General features: G+C 41.6%; 1 protein-coding gene across 4 annotated transcripts in view; it reads left to right on the forward strand.

The window, feature by feature from the left end:
* The window catches only part of NMT2 (N-myristoyltransferase 2), a 46,063-nt gene that overhangs the window by 13,969 nt on the left and 7,143 nt on the right, over positions 1-24,951 (forward strand). For 2 of the 4 annotated variants that reach the window (XM_026681385.2, XM_087945757.1), the window contains exons 3-9: positions 12,000-12,144; positions 13,695-13,813; positions 14,413-14,504; positions 15,073-15,189; positions 19,246-19,416; positions 23,669-23,777; positions 24,511-24,681. In XM_026681385.2, the coding sequence (XP_026537170.1) occupies positions 12,000-12,144; positions 13,695-13,813; positions 14,413-14,504; positions 15,073-15,189; positions 19,246-19,416; positions 23,669-23,777; positions 24,511-24,681 (924 nt within the window). The remainder of the gene's footprint in view (positions 1-11,999; positions 12,145-13,694; positions 13,814-14,412; positions 14,505-15,072; positions 15,190-19,245; positions 19,417-23,668; positions 23,778-24,510; positions 24,682-24,951) is intronic. The other 2 variants (XM_026681387.2, XM_087945758.1) reach the window with 1 other exon arrangement.

The following is a 24,951-nucleotide window of genomic DNA, read 5'->3' on the forward strand; positions in this document are numbered from 1 at the left end:
TTTATTTCAAAGATAAGATGCTACATATAAAATGAACAACTACAAAGACAGTAAAAAGAAAGATAATTAGAGACAAAAAAGAAATAATAAAAAAGTGCGCACAGCACATATAGAGTCGATATTAAGCATACATCGTTCACCCTAGTTCAGACATGTCAAATTCAAGGCTCACGGGCCACATCTGGCCTGTTTCTTCCTGGGAGGAAGGGTCTGAGGGAAGTCCTGCCTTAGCATTTGGCCATCAGCAGCCTTCTATCCTCTCACCATCTCCTTGTCCCCGCCTCTTGGCCCCTCCTGGTGGTCTCTTTGGATGCTTTGCTTACAAAGCCTGATCTCTTCATATGGAGAGGGAAAGGGCCTCCCTCTGACCCATGCACTTTTCCCTCCCACAATCACTATGAGCAATCTGGCCAAGGAGAGTGAGCACAGCAGCAGCAGCCTCAAGGAAGTAAACACAGCTGGGTGCCTCCTTGGGAAAATGGGGCTGGGCTGTGGAGTCCCAGTGTCCTGGGAGTTCAGTGGCCAGGCTGGGCACTTGCCCTCCACTGCCCAGGGCTCAGGGCAGCTTGTGCCACTGTCCAGAGGTCTTCCGCATGGCCTGATAGGGATGGCGAGGCTCCTCTGGTGGACTAGGCTTTGGCACTTGACCTGATCTTGTCTTCCTCTGATCTTAGAGACAATGGATCCCCCTTCCAACCTTGCCTGGCCCCCCATAGGAGGCGAAGACAATGCTGCTGTATGTGGAAACCGTGGAGGAGAAAATTTGCAGGAACCTGTTTCCTCTGAGACCAACTTCTTCCTTAACAGATCTCTGGAGGAGGGGGTTTCCCAATTGGAAATGGGAATTTCCTTTAGAGAAGGGTCAGCCTCCCTCATGCTGGACTGGGGAATGCTGTTCCCCTGCCTCCTCCTCTTGCTCTCCAGAGATCTGTCTAGGTAGAAGTTGGTCTCGGAGGAAATTGCTTCCTGCAAACTTTCTCCTCTGTACTTCCACATGTAGCAGCAGCATCTACCGCTTCCTGTTTTGCTGGGAATAGGCACTGGACAGGGAAATGCCAACGATGTCTGTGATTGGGAGAAAAAGTCTCCTTTGGCATGCTGTACATGCACACACACATGCGCACACATGCACAAACACCATTCCAAGCTTGGAGACTTTTATCCACATCTGAGCTTGCAAACTGCCAATCATGCCTAGATTTGGGGAAAAGGTCCTCTCCGTCCTCTGTGTATAAAAGTCCCCAAACTTAGAATGCAGTATGGGTGGATGTGCACGGGCACGCATGCGCTTAGCTGTCAGCAGTTTGAAAAGGCAAGGTGCTTTTGGGGCACCAAATTGTCCCCATGCCAAGTTAGCTGGTGCAACTTGTTATGTCCCAACTCAGCCATCCCAAGTCAACTGTGCCCACTAAGTAGTGTTGAGTGGCGACGCCCAGCCAGCCATGCCCATCTAGTCACAGTGACCCAGCTGTGACCACTCAGCCACATCTACCCAACCAGGGCCATTTGGCCCCTGTGAGTCGTCATAGTGTGATGACCCAGGGTGTGGCATAAAGGCAACACAGTCAAGTAAGAAAAGTCCTTTTAATATCTCCAACTTTGCCTCCAATGTCCAGTTATCTTCGGCTGGAGAAAAAAACTCTCTCAAGAACAGTCTTTCATTAGAAGAAATTCAGTCCGAAAACAAAGTACATATAAACTGTAAATAAAAATCCACACAAACCACGCTGCAGCAATTAACTGGACAGGGCAGGATAAGGAATTGCAGACTTCAAAGGCCAACAAAACACATACAGTTGGGGAGATGTCAGGAACCCAGATAAGCCTCAACAATAAAAGATAACTCACAATTTGCTTCCAACAAGTTTCTGTGTGCAAACTCCTTTTTAAACACTCTGTTCTCCTATGAGCTGCTCCGAGCATCCAGTAGTGGGAGGTGCTTCAGTCTCCGCATTCATAGGCTGAGCTTTAATTGAGGAACGCTCCTCCTCCTCCACGTGACTCCTCCATGCGTTCCCCAGTTATTGCTCAGCCTTGTGCGAGACAGGCAGTGTTTTTTCATTCGATCCTTGGCCGAATCAGGAACTCAATTGCGAACAGCAGGTTTGATTTTAGTATTCCCTAGCCTCTTCACAACCTTTCAATTTCGTTAAACTGTTGATTGGGGAAGTGCCGTTGCGTCCCCATGGCAGCGGGAGGCTCTGTCGCGGCTTCGCGCCCCCCCCACCCGAAAAGCTTTTCCCTCTGCTGTTCTCGATTGCCGCTTCGTTTACTTTCGCTCTTTTTTTGCTTGCGGCTTGCCTTTCTTTCATTCCTGAGTCGTATCGCTGTTTCCCCCTCCCGAACGCCGAATTTCAAGCAGAGAGGCTTCAATCTCTCCTTTCCCTGGCCGCCTCTTCATTTAAGAGCTTTGGCTTCGTTTTTCTGGCGGTAAGCCACTGAGGAGGAGCGCGCCAAGAAAGTTTGCTGGCGGACGCCATTTTTGATTGCCACCTCGTGGCTGCGCGCCTTTTATCATTCAAACTGTGTGAGGTATTTAAATTGGAGGCAGCAGGACCCTTGTTGGGTTCTCGGAGCTTTGATTTACCCTCGTTTTGGCTACAGTGCACTCGAGGTTATTCTCTTCACTGAAAGATCGTTGGCTAACCCTCACAGCTCAACCCTCAGCGGCGCAGCAGCAGGCACCTAGGCCTGTGTCTGCCTGTGCAGGAAGGCTGCTGCAAGGCCCTTATACTTCTCTCCCTAGGCCTTAGGCGTTCGAATTTGGCTGATTGGGCTCATCTCATCTCAATATTTTTCTTCTCAATAATATTGGAAGCTATTATATATATTTCTGCTCTTAGGAGCAATAACACAACTTTAACAGGAATATTATAATATTTATCACAAGTTTATTAATCATCAATATTAATACATTATTTGACAGTATAATATTTTAATGCTATAAAATATTATAACTGAGATACGACTCATTATATATATACATATATATAGATATCAAAAAAAGGGGGGGCATAAGTACTTATCAGGGTAACCGTTCTTGACTCAGATCGGACCCTGGGCGTGCCAACTGCCTTATCTTACTGATATCCAAATTGCTGCAATACAATTTAATCAGAATGGCAGATGGTAACACTTCTCAGACACCTTCCTTGAAGGCAAAAGCCAAATCTCACCATAAACGCAAACAGACTAAAGAGACTTCTCAAGCCTCAGAAAAGGACGCCTTAAGGTGCCATAAGGCCTTAGAAAGAGAGATTGCCAAGCGTACCAGGGAAGCACACCCTGTGCCTCAGGGCTTCCCATCCTCCAGTCAGTCTACTTCACACACCCCTCCTCCCCCAGATCTCTCCTTCTCATCCAGGCGCAGCTTACCCCCACAAGGACAACAGATCCAAGTTCCTGTGACACGAGCCAGGAGGGCTCCAGAGGCCACCTTCACTCCAACAGCTGCTGCGCCAGGATGAAACTCTTATTGAGGAGGTCCCGGAAAGAATAAGAGCCTGGATGGAGCTGGCCATTTGCCAGGGGATCGCGGCCGGGCTTCAACAAGCAGCCATGCCCAGACATTATCCCGGGGTCCCTGACCTAGAGTCACAATCTCTGAGGTCCTTGCCCAGGTCAGACCAACACCAGACCCAGGTATTTTTACAGGGGGAGAACCCCTTCCAAGGGTGGGAGGAGGAGGAGGAGGAGGAAGTAATGCAACCAGACGAGTCCGAATTGGGGTCGATGCAGGATAGCGAGCCCCTGTCAGAGGCAGACCCCTTAGAGGGGGAAATGTCCGAGGACGAAGGGCTTATCCCTGACCAGCCCGTTTTTACGGGCTTATTTCAGCCACAGCTCTTCAAATCCCTACTGTTTAAGGCAAAGAACACCGCACGCCTAAGCAAGCAATCACCATCTGACACCCCTGTCCCCTCAGAGGAGGGGCCAGAGGACCTGATCTTCAACCAACCGGTTGTTGAGGCAGAGGTCATCCCAGTCCCACCCATGTTTTCTGACCTGGTGCAGAAGCAGTGGGCTTCTGCAGCGGTGTACTCAGCCCCAACGGGCTACGATAGGAAATATTTCAACCTGGAACCCGATTTTTCAAAACTGCTCAGTACCCCTGAGGTAGACGAACCTATAGTGGGTTTAGCGTCCTCCTCTATTTCCAGCGACGCGCTGGAGGTCTTAAAACCAGAGGAAAAACGGGCCGAGCTAGCCCTGCGCAGAGCGCATCAATCTGACGCATGGGCTATCAGATCTGCTACGGCCGCCTCCTTTTTCACGCGGTCATCTCTTAGATGGCTTCGCCTTTTGAAGCAACATGTCCCCACTTCCAACATTAGGGCGCAACAAGTCATCGCCAAACTCACAGCTGCCGCTGAATTCTCCGCTGATGCCACATACCACGCTGTCAAGTTTTCAGCGAGGGTCATCACATCTCACGTCACAGCACGTCACTTGCTATAGCTAAGGCACTGGCAAGCAGACTCTAAACATAAATACAAGCTGGCTTCCTCACCCATAGTGAGAGACAAACTGTTTGGCCCTTCCCTAGATCCATTGTTAATTGAAACCCACAACAAGAAGAAATTCCTTCCTTCCCTCGCTCGAAGATCAGATCCCAGAAACCCCCAGTCCTTTCGAAGGGGATCCTTCCGACCCTTTTATCAGGGACCCTTCTCTCCCAGATACCAGAGACCCCCATCCTTCAGATCAGAGCAACAACAGGATAGGTCAGACTCAGGGGACAGGAGTAGAAGGGGTGGACAACCCAAAAGGGGTTTTCGGGGAGCAGGAAACAGGCCCTTCCGGCGACCAAGATAGCTCAGGGAACCCATTTCCCATTGGCGGACGCCTTAAATTATTCGCGAACCAATGGGACCTCTCTACCTCTGATTCTTGGGTCAGAGATACAGTTAGATTTGGCCTGGCTCTGGAGTTTCAATCCACTCCCCCAAATTTCTTCATGTCATGCCCTCTTTCCAGAGATCCGATTAGGCGTAATCTCATGGATTCCGCTATCCAACATCTTCTGGAAATAAGAGCCATTCAACCAGTAGCTACCAAGCAACGAGGACAAGGTTTTTATTCACACCTTTTCGTTGTGCCAAAAAACTCGGGGGGATGGAGAGCGATATTAGATTTGAAACGTCTCAACCGTTTCCTGGTATATCGCAAATTTAAAATGCATACCCTCCAATCTATATTACTGGGCATCAGACGGGGGGATGTGCTCACGTCCATAGACTTGACGGAGGCGTACTTGCATATCGCTATTCGGCCTTCACATTCTAAGTTTCTGAGATTCTGCTACAATAATCACCATTTCGAATACGTGGCCCTTCCATTTGGATTAGCCTCTGCCCCCAAGGTCCTTGCAGCGCTAGCTGCCCATCTCAGGATCATCCCCGTTCGCCTCAAGTGTTATCTGGACGACATCTTGATTTTATCTCCTTCCGCCCATCAAGCAGCTATAGACACTCAGACCACATTAAAATCCCTACAAGAGCACGGATTCCTAATAAATTGGAAGAAGAGTCAATTAACACCATCGACTCAAATAATTCACTTAGGGGCCGTTATAGATACAGTGGAAGGCAAGGTCTATCTGTCACCAGATAGACTAAATAGCATTCAAAAATCAGTTAAGGAGATCAGGCGGCTTAAGAGGGTGTCCTTATTGGATCTATCAAAATTGTTGGGCAAAATGATATCATGTATTTCTATTATCCCTTGGGCCCGCCTTCACACTAGATCCCTCCAGTGGTTCCTACTACCGTACCAGAGATCCGGACGAAGCAACTCCACACTCAAGGTCAGGGTACCACCCAAGGTCCTCATGTCTCTCCTCTGGTGGTCCAAGCCGGTCATCAACAGAGGCTGCCTCTTCAAGGAGCCACAAAGGCTCACCATCGCCACAGACGCCAGTCTGTTTGGATGGGGAGCCCACGTCCAGTCGCTCACAACCCAAGGCAGATGGTCTGCAATAGAACAGTTGTGCAGCATAAACTGGCTGGAACTTCGCGCAGTACACCTGGCCCTTCGCAACTTCCTCCCCCAGGTACGTGGGCAGCACATACTGATTCTGATAGACAATGTGACAGCCAAAGCTCACATAAACAAGCAAGGGGGCACACAATCAAAACAGCTAATGAGGGAAGCGGAGCGCTTGTGTCGCTGGGCGGAGAACGACCTACTCTCCATCAAAGCAGAACACATTTCGGGCCTATCAAACACACAGGCAGACTGGCTAAGCAGGGCCACCATAGATCACTCAGAGTGGCGTCTCCACCCATCCCTGTTCCAAGGAGCAACTCGGACATTTGGTCAACCGATGGTGGACCTTTTTGCTTCCCCTCTCAACACTCAGCTCCCGAGATTCTTTTCCAGGTACCCATCCCAAGGGGCGGAGAATTACAACTCGCTCCGCTGCCGATGGCCCCCGGGGCTCCTGTATGCATTTCCTCCACTGGCTCTGGTTTCCAGGGTCATCCAGAAGTTACTCGACGAGAGAGCAGAACTAGTTCTAGTGGCGCCTTATTGGCCCAGACGGCCATGGTTCGCAGACCTCCGCAGCCTCTCGGTAGCCCCACCCTGGAGAATCCCGCCAGACAGAATCTCATTAACCCAGGGGCCCCTCCAACACCCGGACCCTCAATGGTTTCAATTGACCATCTGGAGGTTGAGCGGAGTGGCTTGAGGAACGAAAAGCTCTCCAACAGAGTTATCAACACCATCCTAGCCACCAGACGCCCCTCAACCATTCGAATTTACAACGCCACATGGTCCATTTTCTGCAAATGGTGTAGTAGGTTTCAAGTTGATCCCGCCTCCCCATCTGTCGCTCAGATTCTAGAGTTCCTACAGGAAGGACTTGATAAAGGGCTGTCACCTAATACGCTAAAAAGACAGGTAGCGGCCTTGACATCAGTTATCACTTGCGAAGGTCTCAGTTCTCTCTCACATCACCCACGCATAAGGTCCTTCCTTAGAGGAGCCACCAATTTACGTCCTCCAGCGGTGCACCGTTACCCCACCTGGGACCTTAACAAGGTCCTTGTCGCTCTCACTAAGGGGCCCTTCGAACCCCTGAGGAAGTCAAGTCTCCAATTCCTGACATACAAAGTAGTTTTCCTTGTAGCGATTCTTTGTCGTATCTCGGAAATGGCAGCCTTGTCTGTCAGACAAGATCTCTATATGTTTCATGCCGATCGAGTGGTCCTTCGTCCCGATCCCACATTTATGCTCAAGGTCAATTCAGCTTTCCATAGGGCACAAGAGCTCATTCTCCAAAATTTTTGCCCCAGACCATCACAGGCATTGGAGAGACAATGGCATAAGCTTGATGTAGGACGCACACTGCGAATTTATATCAAGCGTACAGAGACCTTCAGGAAATCTGAGGCCTTATTTGTGTCCTTTCCGCCCAATACTGAGGGTCACAAAGTATCACCATCTACGATAGGCCGTTGGATACGGGCGGCAATAGCTAAATCATATCAGTCTCAATCTCTGCAGGTGCCAAAGGGCATAACAGCTCATTCAACTAGGAGCGCAGCAACTTCGGCAGCTTGGGCCACACAGGCACCAATATCTGAAATCTGCCGGGTGGCGACTTGGGCTTCCCCATCGCCCTTCATTAGACATTATAAAATTGATGTGTTTGCCTCTGCGGAGGCCTCCTTTGGCAGAAGAGTTCTGCAACAGGTCCACAGGGACCAGGAGGAGATTCCAGACCAGACGGAGTCCCTCCCATAGGACAGGCCAAGCTTTGGTATGTCCCACTACTGGATGCTCGGAGCAGCTCATAGGAGAAGGGGCGTTGGTACTTACCTGATACGCCCGTTCTCTTTGAGCTGCGAAGAGCATCCAGCCCCACCCCTTTCCGTCTGGGGGGGTCCTGTTTCGGCCAACGAACCTTTTTAGATCTTGAGGATGAGAGCACTTATTTCTCTCGTCTTCGCAAAATCTGGGGAACGCATGGAGGAGTCACGTGGAGGAGGAGGAGCGTTCCTCAATTAAAGCTCAGCCTATGAATGCGGAGACTGAAGCACCTCCCACTACTGGATGCTCTTCGCAGCTCAAAGAGAATGAGCGTATCAGGTAAGTACCAACGCCCCTTCCCAGCTGCAGCTAATGAAGGGAATCAGGGCCCTTTCCTTCCCCCGTAAGCCACGCAACTCACGTTGCTCCCTTCTCTGTTCCTTCTTACGTGCCCTAGGATGAAGAGAGGGGGGGCTAGATCTTCCTCTGAATTCCTTCTCTCTTGCTCTACCTCTCCCCTGCTCTGTCCAGCCTGGACTGTGCCCTTCCCCAATTTCTTCCACAGCCAATGGAGCCACACTCCCACTCCCTTTCATCTGCTTGGTCTCCCCCTTGGAATCAGATTCTGACAGGGGCATGACACATAGTCTTACATGCAACTAGTCCTTTGAGGGCAACCATAATGCTGATGTGGCCCTCAATGTGATTGAGTTTGTCCCCCTGCCCTAGTTGATTGTTAAAAAATATCTCAAATAAATCTGGTAGATTACCCCCCCCCCTTTTGTACTGTGGGTCTATAAATAATTATAAAACTTCTCATCTATACCTGATGTATTTGGTATGTTATTACTTTACACCACAGTTTCTGAAGTAAAGAAATCTAATATCTATCAATCAGATCAACCCAATACCTGTTAGCTATTTAAAAAAGAAACTGTTAATTAGTATGCCCCCAAAATAAGCTAATATTCAAAACCCTCTGTTAACAATCCATTGATGTGATGGCCTAAAAGTGAAGACACACACTTTCCACTTGGAACATTGAGAGGTCAATCCTAGGCAATAGCAGATGTCTCTCTATCAGGGCACAAAGAGAAAATGTTTATTGCAAACTTGTGCATAGGTTTCAGGAAGGGAATCTGAATCAGCTCCATTCAGTTGCCCTGATTCCACCCAGATAAAAGGAATTATACGATCGTAAAAGAAAAAATGTATTTAACTCCCAGAAACTCCACAAATGGCTTCCACTCTCTTATAAACTTGTTCGAAGCATTATCTCTAACCAATGCACTTCATTTCACCATTTCTGCCAGTTTCAAAATTCATTCTTTTACTGTTGGTTCTCCTTTTTCTTTTCAATATTTGGGATAAATAATCCTTGCCTTCAGACATATTTTTCAAAGAACAGATTTTTAAGATAATTCTATTGCTATGTGTTCTTACATATATTTATTTACAAGGCACCAGTGACCATACGTAAATGTCATAACATCATTTCAACAGTCATTGCAGCTTCCCTGTTATTGTTATAATACCACCCTACTTGGAACTGCCTATATACAGCCTTAACAGCTCTTAGGTCCTTGGTTAGGACTTGAACTGTTATATTTTTATCAGTGCCAGACTATAAATCGAATTGAAGATTAACCATAATAACAACAATAATAAAATTTAAAATAACATTAACAGACAGGGGTCTTATTTATAATGTTTTATCAGGTTTTCTTTCTCCGTAGCATTGATGCTAAGTGTTGCACACACATTCTATTAGACATGTCAACATTAGTGTTTTAGATATTCTGCATTTAATTTTGAAAACTTTGGGTAGAAATCTGTGATGCTGTGTCCATCACAGAATTACATTTTACAATATTCTCAGTATGGATGATGTAGAGAAATTATCAAATCTTCACCATTACTGTTATGGTAGAAGAACATAATTGATCTTCTTCAGACTTAGCAACTAAGTAGGATCAAAGTTGGTTAGTGCTTGAATGAAGATTATGAGGGAATATTGGCCTATAAATAGGCTGGGAAATTTAAAAATACACCTTGGAAGACTGTCATAACAAATCACTGTGCTGTTATTAAAGTAGTGACAGTGGTAGTAATTATTTGTTATTCCTTCCTTTCAATTATGTTTGATTCTCAGAGACTGTCTGGACAAGTCCCTGCAGTTTTCATGAAAAGGGTTTGTTTAGAAGTGGGTTGCCATTTATTTCTTCATAAGGCTGAGACCCAGCTGATTTTGTGCTGAATCTTCCAGTTTCTAACTGCAAAAACTGGCTCTAGTATCATCATCAACACTTTACAAAAACAGGAGCAAGATGAATGAGTTTCTTCCTCTAACTTAGAAAATAACATTTAAATTCCACAGTTACATATTTATCTTCTTCTTTTTTTTCAATTTGTCACAACTAACTTGCTCACAGAATTCAGTATAAGCATTTTAATAGCAGCAATGCAGAACCAACTAGTAATTTGAAACATGGCCTTCCCTAAATACGCTTTTAGTCCTCTGCCTATTAGTTTTCATGTGTGCTGGGAAAGTTCAGTACCTTGCTGCTGTGTGTTGATAACAAAGCAGAGGTAGCTGCAACTTATGTAAGAGTTATGAGCAGGAAATGAGATTGCCTTTTTCTGAGTTTAAGTATATTTTTGTTTCATCATAAAAGATAAAGTACAAAACAGAAAAACAAAACAAAAAACATACATCCAGCACTAACAACAACAACAAAGAAAAAAATTGGTGTACACAAACAGAAAAAAGGTGTCCCAAATATTATTTTTATGAGATTGCCTTTGCTCTTCTCCAGATCCTTGGCTGAAAAAAATCTTCTGCCTTAGTACCATATTTTTTGGATTATAAGATGCTCTGGACTATAAGACACACATTAGATTTAGAAGAGGAAAACGTGGGGAAAAATCTTCCTCTGCCTCCCAGCAATTTGCCTCCTTACAGCAAACAACCTCGTCAGCTTCAGCACAACCTGATTTAGCACAAGCAGCTAATAGGCGGTTGGATCGACCTCCCGCAATATCGCCCATCGTTCCAGGCTGTGGGGATCGTCACCGCCTATTGCCGCCGATGCTTATTGCCACCTCCATGCACCCCATTGTTGGCTCCGCACATACTGTTTTCGGCATCCGCGTGCTCCGTTTTCAGCCTCTGCGTGTCCCATTTTCGGCCTATTCCAGATGGCGATAGGCAGCGGTGGCGATCCCCGATATACCTGACCAGGCTGTTTGCTGCAAGAAAGCAAATTGATGGGAGGCAGAGGCTAAAGGGTGGGGGCTGGCAGGTAGGCGGGGCTTTGGCAAAATTCCCTCTATAAGATGAACAGACATGTCCACCCATTTTTCGGGGGGTGGGGGGGAATGTGTCTTATAGACCAAAAAATATGGTACTTCCTTCCCAAATTAAAAGCCAGCAGATAGGAGCGTGAAGAAATGGGCCAAAGGAAGATGGGAGATCCGTTTAGGCCTAGCTCAAGAACTCTCACACGGATAAAGATGACATAAAAGGTGGTGATAAGAATTCTCAAGAGAATTGCCTGAGGTGTTCTAAAGTTATTTACTGGAAAGAAAAGAAGATAGGTTGTGCCCTGCCGGATCAGACCCAAGCACATCTAGTCTAGCAAGCTGTTCAACCCACTCCACAAGGAAGCTCTCTAACCTTCCAGCTGATGTTCTTCATAGGCAACCAAGCTGGTAGCCAGGATTACATCTCACAGCAATGATTTCTATAGTTTAATTGGAAGAGGGAATAAAAATAATCCTTTTAGGGGTCCTGATTTTTCTAGGATTCAATTTCATTGGGTGAAATATCTCAGATTCTTGTCCGATTGGAACATCAAAGAGAAAAAAGTGGAACAATCAGGATGCTGAAAAGATATAAGTAAGAGGTCCTCATTTTCTTATTGGTAGCACCAAGAAAGGCCTATGTGCTTAGTCTACATTCTCTATGCAAATTTTACTGATGTATCTTGGAATTAATATTTGTTTGCTTTAAATACAGTTCTATTTTTCATTCAGAAATTATTTCATGTGATATTTTCTTTAAGGATATCTTTGATCAGAAGATCTCTTAGAATAAACTCATAGAATAACAGAGTTGGAAGGGACCTTGGAGGTCATCTAGATGTAATATATCAAAAATGCACAACAGCTTGATAAACCCAGCAGAGTGTGACAGTATTAAAGATAGTCGCATTCTCCTTTTACCTGTGATTGTATGCTTGCAGAATCCAGCCATTCCAATGCAGAAGCTGCAAGACATTCAAAGAGCTATGGAGTTGCTCTCAGCGTGTCAGGGCCCAACCAAGAATATTGATGAAGCGACCAAACGTAAATACCAGTTTTGGGACACACAGCCTGTACCCAAGCTTAGTAAGTTTATTGCTTAGTAAATTAATTTAAACAGCATTGGTTTCTTTTTCGTTGGAGGACGATTGTATTTTAACAATATATAGTTTATAGATCACAAAAATTCATCTCAAATGCACAGACGAAACCATTTACTACTCAAAACAGTTTTAAGATTAAGGTAAAAACAAACTTTACCACTAAATAATTAAGTGGAAGATTGTCATTTGAAAAACTACTACGTAATTTTAACATTAAACTACTTTCAGATTTTAAGCAGTGAAGAGTTGAAGACTTTCATGCCAAATTTTCTAAGAATTTTTTTTATTCATTTCAATGTATAATACCTGTAATTCCTTGTCAGTTTATATATTAAGCCTCAATACAAATTCTTTAGAAAAATATTCCTGGTAAAACACAGAAGAATCAAACAAATTGTTTTCAAAGGACATTAAGCATTTTAAATTTTATTTTTCAAGAATATGAAACACTTAATTTTATTATTAAGGTTATTATAGTTGTTCTCTGGTTAAGATACCTGTATTATTGCTGTTTGCAGCTTCTGCTTTGCTGGCCCATCACTTCTTTGTGAGTTCAAAAAGCCTTACTGCAGAACTGTTCTCTAACATAAATAGTAATTGCTTTTCATGTGGCATCTATAGTCCAGAAGGCTGTATTGCATTGCAATTGCTTCTCTTTGTAAAAGCAGAAACACTCAGGAACATATTGTGGATTAGGAAATGACACCTGTGTACTGAATTGTTCCAGTTATATACAAGTAAGATAATACAATTATAAAGTGGTTAGTTTGGAAATGTTTCCCTGCAAGGTTTATATTTGTGTAGCTATATTTTGAATCTTCTTTTTAAAATATTATCATTAATAAGTTTTGCCAGGTTTAATTTCTATGCTTTGTATTGTTCTTCTGATCTCTGAGAAAATAAGATCAGTTTTGAAATGGCAAAGGAAAGAGAAAAAAAAGTGAATCTTCAAATTGTAATAGTTGTTCTGAAAATATGGACATTGATTAATTATGAGTCATTAAAATTAGTTTTTAATTGCATATTGCAAAAATATCAGATTAATTAAAGTTCAGTTTTCGAAAGCTTGGCAAGGATTTTGTTATAAATCCCTCTGGTAAATAGTTGTGCATGAGGTATGAAAGAAGAGATTTTTAAATTTGCAGACTCTGTATGTCACTGAAAATAGTTCCTTCTTTAATTGGGAAAATTAGAACTACTGTTTGAGTCGAAATTCAATCTAAAGTGATTCATCTTGAGAAGTTGTTTATTGCAGTCAAAGAAAAGAAGCAGCAGGTAGTAAGCAGTTCCATAACATGTATTAAAATTCTGTAGAGAGTGCTATTCCCTTGACAAAATTAACAATTACAATACAATTAAATATCTAGGAAAAATACAGTGACATTATTGATAACTTAGTTGACATAAAATGAATTTGGTCATGGACTTTTAACAGCTTGACTTAATTTTTGTTAAGTAAACCTTCCCTCAGCTTCCCTGAAAGCCGAAAAAAATGATTTAAAAACTTTCAAGCTTACCTTCTTTTTCTCTAAGGTGAGGTTATAACATCGCATGGTGCTATTGAACCAGATAAAGATAACATTCGCATAGAGCCGTATTCTTTACCGCACGGTTTCACTTGGGACACGTTGGATCTGAGCAACACTGAAATTGTAAGTAGAGTCCCTTGCAGTCTTTCAAATATAACCCTGGTTTTGTGTTTGGGTATTTGTGTGTGTATTGTGTGGTGCATTCTGCCAGTGTAATGAAATTGCCTGGGGACATGAACTGGAGAGACACAGAAGTCCCTTCCTGACCACATAGTTCTCCATTTTCTTTTGGACCAGCCTGTTAGGGTAACATTTGTTTTTCTGGGGAAGAAAATAGCAAACAACACCTCTTCCCCACAAACGCCCCCCCCCCCCACTCAATTCTTAATTCCCAGGGGAAAATGTTGAGCTACAGATTAGAAGTGAGGGCAGAAACGCTGAGATACAGAACGGAAGTGAGAACATTTAATCCTCTGGATTTTCATTAAAAGCTGATATAACTGACTTTCCCCACTCTCCAAGTAGCTAGGAATAGCTTTAATCACAGGATCTTATTGGATCTTATCAATTTACGTTGAGACTGAGAGCCAGCGTGGCATAATGGTGAAGGCTAGGACTGGAAGAGTGTTTCTCTTAAGATAAGTCATGTGCTCAAATTCAGAGCACAGTGAAAGCTGCTGGATTCAATAAATTGATGGCTTCCCTCTATTCTTTTTTTCTAGTTAAAGGAGTTGTACATGCTGCTAAATGAAAATTATGTTGAAGATGATGATAACATGTTTAGATTTGACTATTCACCGGAATTCCTTTTGTGGTGAGTCCCAGTTTCTGTATACATCAAGGGGAAACTATGGAGAAGTAATGATGTCATTGGCCTGTTCTTTTCTCAGCCCTTTCCCCTCATCTCTCTTGCTAGACAGCAAGGAGGAATTACACAGATTTTTTTTTTCATATTTCATGCTTGAAAAGTTTACAGTACAAGTAGCTCAACCTACGACCATTTGGGACAAAAATTTCCATTGCTAAGCAAGATAGTTGTTAGGTGAGTCATGCCCAATTTTACAACCTTTTTTGCCTTGATCGTTAAGTAGATCACTGCAGGTTATTAAGCAAATCCAGCTTCCCCCATTGTTTTGTTAGGAGCTGGCTAAAAAGGTTGCAAACAGTGATATCTTGACCCCAGGACTGTGCCATGCTCCTCAGTTTTAATCATGTGCCTGTGGGGCATGCTGCGACAGTCTGAGGATCGATTGTAAGTCACTTATTTCAGCGTCATTATAATTTTGGATAGTTATTAAATCGATGGTTGTAAGTCAAGGACTCCTTTTATTAGGTCAAAAGGAAGACCTAATTGTTACTTTCATGCCTTTTTCACCTTTTAGGGCCCTTAGACCGCCAGGTTGGCTTCCTCAGTGGCACTGTGGTGTCAGGGTATCATCCAATAGGAAACTGGTGGGGTTCATCAGTGCCATTCCGGCACACATTCGGATTTATGATAGGTAAGCCCTAACTGATTAGCAAGGTAGCTGGAGACTCTTAGGTTTTCTTAAAACCATTTGCATGAATTTTCCTTTATCAAAAAGTTATATTTGGAAGAAATTCTAAGGGGGAACATTGGTGAAGTATTGAAAACGTTTTAAATATCTCAAGCTAAAGTCTTTGTCCATTTACTCCAACAATTAGCAACTTTTTCTGTGATAACATCATCATACAATATCTGTAGAGTTTATTGCCATTTGAAAACATTTTCTTCCTCCTCTTTCTCTTCATCATCACCTTTTAATCTTGGAGACCATCACTCATTATCTATCAATACCTTAAACACTGTGGTGCAACCACACTTAACATCTCTTTGCTTTCATTGCCCCACTAATAATGTTTATTGAGAATTTTAGTTTAGTTTATTGTCATTTCACCTTGTATAATTAAATTAAATACCATCTTCAGTGTACATTATGACTATTAAAATAAACACAAACACATATCCTTCACATTTTATACATTGAATTGGAAACCCCTGATATTGCCAAGACTTGACTGGAGGGTCAAGCAGATAGGAGGAGTTCATTTTCCACAGTCAGCCATCCTATAGTGGAATATTTTAGAGGACAAAATTTGCAGACACCTTTTTCCTCAAGTCCTGTGTTAAATGTGGTACATACATAAACATTCAGGATATTTGAGTGATGTGTACTAGCTGCAAGAGTAGATTAAAATTTAGTTTGTTTGATTGCTATTTAGGATCTTGTGTGAGTCTACTATTGCAACTTGCAAATTATTTATAGGCATGTTTATTTTAGTTTAATGTTATTGTCATTGCACCTTGTACAATAAAATTAAATACCATCTTCAATGTATATGCAAATATGACTATGAAAATAAACACAAACACACATCCTTCACATTCTATACATTGAATTGAAAACCCCTGATATCTCATTAATATTGCACTATACAGTAGAACTCAATAGGGTTACTGCCCTGAGACAGAAGCTGTTTTTCGGCCTATTTGTCCTTGTTTTTATTATCGTGTACCGTCTGCGAGATAGTAATAGTTCAATAAAAGGTTGCCCAGGATGAGATGGATCTTTGAGAATATTTTGAACTTTCCTAAGGCAGTGGGAGCTATAAAGCTCTTCCAAAGACAACCAATGATCTTCTGGGCAATGATGTTAACCCTTTAGAGTGCTGTCCTATCTGCCACTGTGCAATTGGCCAACCATACAGAGGTGAAATAAGTTAAGATACTCTGTATGGTGCAGAGGTAGAAGGTCACCAGCAGTTTTTCATTCAGTTGTTGTTTTGTGAGAAGTCTCAGGTAGTATAATCTATGCTGGGCCCTTTTGACCAGGGCTGCAATGTGGGCACCCCAGGTCAGGTCCTCTTTTAGGGTAACACCCAGAAACTAAAACTGGCCACTTGCTCCACTTGGTCTCCATTGATAAGCAAGGGCTGGATGTCTGATCTGTTCCTTCTATAGTCCACTATAAGCTCTTTGGTCTTATTGGTATTGAGGACCAAGTTATTGTCTTCACACCACAAAAATAACCGGTCCACCTCATCTCGGTAGGCAGACTCATCCCCCACACCCTCCGGAGATGAGTCCCACACTGTTGTATCATCTGCAAATTTAATAGTAGTATTACTAGCATGAGTTGGAATGCAGTCATGCACATAAAGAGTATAGAGTAATATTCACAATTAACAATGTCATTTCAGCATTTTTTCACTTCCCAGAAGTATTGGAGTTCACTGTCATTATTACAGAGTTGGAATTATAAGATCATCATGAAAGTACTGTAGCAATGCTTAAAAGAGAGAAAGCTCTCGTCTAATTATATATATTGGAGCACATTGAGGAATGCTAATCAAATTCGGCCTTACATTTTCTCCTATCCTGCCCTGCATATGTTTACACATGTGTACACACTCCCCCACTTTCTTCTCCTTTGTCTTCTACTTATGTCTCAAAATAAAATCCAAAACATGTTCTTACCCTTAACTAGTTTTTAACATATTTCTGAAATTTGGCTGCTGACCCCTTAATTTGGAGAAGAAAAGGTTAATATGTTCAGAGTAGCAAATGAGTAGCAGGAAGAGGCAGACTTGCCTTTGCAGAAATCACAGATAAATACTACATGTGCCAGAATCAGCAATCAGCAACCTGTGCTCATAATTTCTGTAAGATATTCAAGCCCTGAGCAAGTAGAATTGATACTAGTATTTAATATTTTTAAAAAATCTAATTTAGTGGCTATATTTGGTTCCCAGCAGAAACCCCTCAAAGCAGAAAATCAACTGTCAGAGCAACTTTTCTCCCTCGATTTACTTCTGTACAACTATCTGTGACTTTTTAAATATGGGAAATGTCAAATCAGAATCTTCTATATGTAAGGGATATGGTAGATAGTTTTACTGTATTTATTTATCTCAAATACGTAACATCCACAGTGAATCCTACAGAGGGTTGCAGAACAAAGTGTAAAATTTACTCAAGAAGTTATCTTTGACCCAAAATATAAATATGCCCAGTCCAGTCAGCAGACTGGACTGAAATATTTCATTAAAAATCAGAACATGGAATATGCATATGCAATTCAAAAATTTACCACTCAGAACCCTTCCCTATAAAGGAAATAGTTTGCCTTGCTTTGCTATTTTTTCACAAAGTACATGCACCTCCTTGGGAAAGAGAATCCTAAAAAACGAGGGTTCCTGATATGGATTCAAAATGCTTATTATTTATACAGCTGGAAAATAGCAACATTTAGAAATACAGCCACATTCTCTTCGCAGCATGTAACTCTACCTGTTAATACACACAGTATATGTTACTTGCAGAACAAGAAAATTGGCAGCAATCCACTGGAATAATCTCTTCATTTTTTATATTAAATCTTCTTTTAAAAAGGTACAAAAATTTCATACACTGAAATATTTGGTTCTGGGAAATGAATCTACTTTATTTCTCATGTACCTCACAAAAAGGTATACAGAAGCTGGAATTATGGAAATAATTTATTTTTCCTATTTCAAAATGTGTTGCTAAGCTGGGGAGTCTTCGTAGTTGAAGTCCAAAATTGCTACTGTTGGGAAACACTGATGCAGACCCACCATCTAGTCCATTTTCTTTTCACAAAGCCTCATCAGTAACTGGTTGGAGAAAGTTGTAGAGCAAGGATAGATGCAGTCCCAGGTGGACTCCAAACTCTTTTTTGTGACTGCAGGAATTATTCAAGAAGGTGCTTCTGAAATTAGCAACAAACCAGATATAGAAACCACAACACTTTCCACCCTCTTTAAAACATAGAGAATAGCAGAGTATTAAGCCTTAATTTAGCTACTGTATTTTGAAAAACAAACAGTAATTTCCTCCAATGTAAGGTTCTGTCCCCCTCTGTGATGATGATTGATGATGACAACAATTACATAGATGTAGTTCTTTCTTTAAAATAACACTTCTTGATTCAAAGTTTTCCCTGCGTCTATAAGAAATATGTTTTTGTAAGGTTGGGAAGAGTTGGTCAGTAGGGTAGGCAGGGGTGGGATTCTACCAGTTCAGACTGGTTCTATAGAACCAGTTGTTACGATTCTGCGCATTTCAGAGAATCGCATATTATGCCCTTGGCTGGCCCCTCCCATTTCTGCCCACCCCGCCCCTCCCCATCCAGTCAGTCCTTAACGTGCATGTGCAACATTGCGTGCATGTCCAACATCACTGACTGCATTCTGCCCCATCCAGTCACTCCTTAAGGTATTTCTTTTTTTCTCCCCTCCGAACCATCAGCTGTACCTATGCTGTGCTGGGATTCCCCTCGCTTACTTACTGCTTTGCCCAGGAGGCTTCCCTGAGGCCCCCAAAAATGGGGGGGGGGGTTTGCTGCAAAAAAAAGAAGAAGCCACACCCACCCAGTCACATGGCCACGCCCACAGAACTGGTTGTTACAAAATTTGAATCCCATCCCTGAGGGTAGATAATATTAGTTGGACAATATATAAGAATATTTGTACTCCTTCAAAAAGTTAAGTACTTGCTTATGTATTTTCTTTAACAGTGACAAGAAAATGGTAGAAATTAATTTTCTGTGTGTCCATAAAAAACTACGATCAAAGCGAGTAGCACCAGTCCTGATCCGTGAAATAACCAGAAGAGTAAACTTGGAAGGAATTTTTCAGGCTGTTTACACTGCAGGAGTCGTCCTTCCCAAACCTGTAGCAACTTGCAGGTAAGTAAAGACTATTATTGTTTTAAGAATTTACATAATTTTTGTTATAAATTGAATGGTCAGTTTAACTTCAGATTGGAGGGGTTTTAGGGAGTAGGGAGGTTTTTCACATTACAGAACAGGCAGTGATGAAATAAGAATTGACATTTCTGCGTTTCTTGAAAATGTATGAGCTCCAGTTGTGAAACTCATGGCTATTGTAAACATCTACAGTTTTCATTTTGCATGTCAGTATCACAAGATGGAAACACAAAAAAAGTGGAAGTTGAGGTATGGTTCCTTATCTCCTCGCCTCATTTCCTTTGAATATTGCAAAACTTGTGACTTAGCTAGATTCATAGCTAGATTCTGATTACCTTACTTTCATTGTTTTAAGGATTTAATCCACCTGAAGTTTTATTTTAGCACTAGTTTTATTAGCTACCGTGTGAGACCCAGCCTGAACACAAAGTCTCGTAAACAAAAACAAATCCACAGTGAATAAGTGAAAATGCTTTCCAATCAATGAATGCACAGTCTGTAAATATACATTCTTTTGAGATTACTAATGTATTTCAATTTAAGCAGCCTAATAAAGTTGATTTTTCCCCTTATTTTATTTTAATGAAGTAATAAAAGTCCATGTAGGCTACAATTTTTGAATCTACTCCATTTTCTAAGCAGAATGCTGTTTTTCCTTTCTGTCTCCTCTTGGCTTGACAAAAATAAACGTTTCAAGCTCTCTTGAATATACAGTCATCCTCCATTTATGACCAAAATTGGACTGAAATTTTCTGTTTCTAAGTGACACAATTGTTAAGTGAGTTTTGCCCCATTTTACAACATTTGTAAAGTTAAGTGAATGGCTGTAGTTGGTTAAGTTAGTAACACGGTCGTTAAGTGAATCTGGCTTCCCCATTGATTTGGCTTGTGAAAAGGTCGCAAAAAGTGTTTGCATGACCCCGAGATGTGGTGTTCTGACCCAGCTCCCCAAACACGACAAACTCTCTGACGTGAACTCAAAAGATTCCTTTATTAGGAATGCTGGCAGCCCCAGCAAAAAGTTTCTCTCACAGGCTAACAAGTCTATCCGTCTGGAAGATGAGTAGTTGTCTGTCACACCTATTCATCTCCGCCCCCTGCCTTTTATCCCCAGAGCTAGGGTGGGGTCTCGCTAGCAGCGGTGGCTCTTCCATCCCAAGGATCGGCCCATGGATTTCCACTGCTCTCCTCTCCTCTGCGCAGCCATGCGTCAGGCACTGGACCCAGCTGTTCCTCCTCTTCTTCATCAACCACCTGCAGACCTGGGGGTTGTTTACTCTCCATCTGAGGGCTGACAGATGGCCCAGGCTCTACCTCTGTCTCTGTCTCTCTCTGCCAGCTCCATTCCCTCTTCCCCCTCCCAGGTTGGCCTGATGCTGGCCCTGACTCCCACACCTCCTCCTCCTCTGATTTGGCTGCTGGAGGGGCACAATACATGGTTTTAAATATGAGTCCGTTGCCAAGCACCCAAATTTTGATTCCCATGATCGTGGGGATGGCTGCAATAGTCATAAGCCTGAAAAACAGTCATCAGTCCCTTTTTTCAGTGCTGTTATAACTTTGAATGGTCACTAAATGGTTATAAGTCAAGAACTACCTGTATGACCTTTATAATCAATCTCAGACAGGCCACGCAATAGTGAGTTAGCACCGTGTTGGGCCCATGACTCCTCATTGCCTGGAGTCAAATGCCAAGAAGACGTTGACAGTGTTATTAGAAATAAAAAGATGCTAACTGGATGAGTAGACACAGGGAACACATTTTAAAATTAAGCATCAAAGGGGTGAAATATTTAAAGACCGTGAAATCTTCCTCTTTGTACCTAGATGTTGACTCTGCAAACTTTCAGTAACAAACTAATATCATATACATATATTTTCTCCTATGTTTTTTCTAAAAAGTATTTTTCAAGGGTTAATTATTACAGGGAGACAGTATAGACCAGGGGTAGTCAACCTTTTTATACCTATCGTCCACTTTTGTATCTCTGTTAGTAGTAAAAAATTTCTAACCGCCCACCGGTTCCACAGTAATAGTGATTTATAAAGTAGGGGACAAAACCCTTACCGCCCACCATGAAAGCTGGAATGCCCACTAGTGGGCGGTAGGGTCCAGGTTGACTACCACTGGTATAGACTATGTGGAGAACTTACTGAGTCAGTTTAACATACCAACATAACATCAATTTTTATTCAGCATGGTTTCCTTCAAATGTACAGGAATTTAAACGTTCCATTGATTATGAATTCTGAGAGTCATACTTCTGGAGTCCACAGTATTGGTAAAGACTGTATTGGTCTGAAGCAGAGTTCTTCTGCTTCAGCAAATTTTAGATATATGGACTTCAGTTCCCAGGATGCATGGCTGAGATTGTGAAATATTGATCTGATGCATGTATAGAAATCATTGAATTCTTTGCTATACTTGATTTTATTGTCTGTATTTCTTTTAAAAAGTTACTCTACAGAAACGCAGAATGAGTTGTGCATTCAGGTTATTCTACTTCCACTAAGCCTTCATCTACGTTAGAGTATATATTTAGGGGCAAGTTCATTTGGCAATATTTTGTGTAGGTTGTACTTATGACTTTATTAAAATTGCAACATGCCAGATATTGCAACAAAGGATATAAATATTTTTGAATAGTTGCATTCAAAGTCATCTTGGCACAAAATAGATTTGTTTCTTGCATATTTCATTTCTTCTAGTCAAATATACAAAACACAAAAACACAAGAAAGGCACCAAGAAATATAAAAGCATATAGTAATGTAGATTTTTTAGTTGATTTTGTTTTTTGTTGTTTTCTTTAAGTTGGGTGGAATGCGATAAACATTTGCAGCATATGTTTAATAGAATATTGCCTTTTATCACCAAAAAAATCCATGAATCATACCACTGCCATTTGTCTAAAAATGATATAGGGTCTCCTGCTTGATCAGGAAGTTGGACTAGATCTCCAAGGTCCTTTCCAACGTTATTATTCTTTTGTGTAGGTGCCCATTTCTTGCATTTCCAGGAAAGTTTGGGGGAAAAATATTTATTTCATATTCTAAATAATTTGACAATACAAATGAGATCTTTTTAATAGTTTGATTGCATATATTAGCAACTTATGTCTCTTTTAACAGCTGTGGTACAAATGATTAATTGTAATTACCCTTACAATTAAGGGTAAAGAATAAAACTTTACACAATGTGTAAATATACACCCTGATGGGTCTTTTGTATATAGTTAACAAAATGTCCCATAATGATAGTCCTCAATTTCTGATCAGTTGTTTAATGATAATTTGGATTCAAGTCTTATGAAGAGTGCTTCATGACCATTGCAAAACGTTGTGCCTCTCCCATCCCTGTAGTTCAGGCACTTGACAACCAGCTCACATTTACAGCTGGTTGTAGCTTCTTATAATTACCTGACTGTGATTTGCAACATTTTTTATCAATTTCTCACACTTCTTTTCCAGTTTCTGGCAAAAAAAACAACCCTACCCATTTAGGAGAATGCATTTGCACTTATATGATTTGTTTAACTGGAGTGAATCATGTCCAATTATGACATCATGACTTGCAATTGAAATTTCTGGCTCAATTGCAATTATCAGTTGAGGATTACCTGTAAATATTTTCTGTGTGTAAGGACAGAACTGAAATGCAATAATGATACTACAGCTTTACCCATTCAGTGGCCCTCCAATTGTTTTGGGATAGGAACTTCCATAATCAGCAACAACTTTGAGGGATGGTCCCAGTACATTTGGAAAACATCAAATTGGACAAAGCAGATATGCAGCTACTTACTAAGATATAAGATTCATTAATCTTAGCAGATTCTTATTTCTGAGTAGACATGGATAAAATCACATTCTGAAGTAATATGTTGAACTGAGTACCCTGGAAGATCTGATTTGGAAACCTATAAGCTATAGGAAATAATGTTTTTTTTTTTTTGTGGATTGGGTATATCACTAGTATTGAACATTTTATTATTATTTGATGCAATAACAACAAAGAACATTCTTAATTTCAAATCTAAAACCTCAGTTAATTTTCAGACTAATATTGTCTCCTACATTAGCTATAGAAATGTGTAAAATTAATTTGTTGAAAAGAAGGCAAATGCATTGATGGTGCTGAGCAACAAATCTTTTACATGCGTTATGATTTTGTGTGTGTGTGTGTGTGTGTGTGTTTATACACACACATATATAAATTTAAATTTTTCTAGATACTGGCATCGATCGCTGAATCCCAGAAAATTGGTAGAAGTGAAATTTTCTCACTTGAGCAGAAACATGACATTACAGAGAACAATGAAGCTCTACAGACTTCCTGATGTAAGCAATGCGTCCACCAGAGGACCCTCATTCTCACAACAAAATAGCCTTCTGTCCCTGCCAAGGCAAGCTTTCCATTTGGGGGAGGCAGTACTGTGTAAAAAGGGAAGGGATACAAGGGTTGTGGGGCAGAACCTCCAAAGAATAGACTTTCCTGGAAAGAGGAGTTGCGTATGTACGTTCACCTGGCATCAGAAGACATTTTTTTTGTAAAGATGTGGATGGTTGGAGAAAAAGTATTATTTTCTTGAATATATGATACCTCATGTCCTTATATGAATATACTAATTATTTTTTGAGCTCTTGAAGAAAAGGCACATTATAAGAAGGAGATCTTGAGAAGAAAGCACATTATAAAAATCTCTCTGGTACCAATGGAGAGCACTTGGTACTAATGATGAATTCTAAGGCAAAAAAGCATGATATAGTTGAATTATTTTAGTTCAGAGGAATTCCTTTGATAAACACGCAGGCACATACATACACCGGAGGGGGGGGGAGAGAGACCAGTTTATAACTGATTGTGCTGTTTAATATTTAATAATTGTTGAGAAGAATGAGAGGCAGTGTGTGCAAAACACTGCTTTTCACCAGTTGAATATGACTGAGAAAAGTTTGGAATTGTAGTCCCAATGCCTCTTGATTGTTGCCTCTGGCTGAATACTTTCCTGCTGATGACAGCCTACATGGGGTATTAGCTCTTTGAATTTCTGTCTTCTTTCATTATAATAAGGCCACAAAAACTTCAGGCTTGAGACCTATGGAACGAAAAGATATCAAAGCAGTGCAAGAGTTGATTAACAATTACTTGAAGCAATTCAATCTTGCTCCTGTTATGGATGAAGAAGAAGTGGCTCACTGGTTCCTGCCTCAGGATCATATTATTGACACGTTTGTGGTAGAGGTGAGAGAGAGGCCCTTTTCCTACCGCAACCCCTTCCATATAGAAACCTTTCCTTGGCTATTTTCTTTCTCATGAGGTTTCTGTGTTTGAATGGAGGGCTAATACATATATAAACTAATTTGGAGCAAAATCTGTTTTGTAATTTCTCAAAAGGGTTCTTTCCCCACAACCAGAAACTTAATCTTTTCCCCCCTCTTGCAAATGTTCCTGAGATTAATTTTATTGTTGGGGGTGGACGGATGATGGAAGTACTACATTGTTGTTGGAGAC

Source organism: Notechis scutatus, chromosome Z (assembly GCF_049901735.1).
Source record: "Notechis scutatus isolate UNSWTSFEM ecotype Mainland chromosome Z, rNotScu1.2, whole genome shotgun sequence".
NCBI lineage: Eukaryota > Metazoa > Chordata > Lepidosauria > Squamata > Elapidae > Notechis > Notechis scutatus.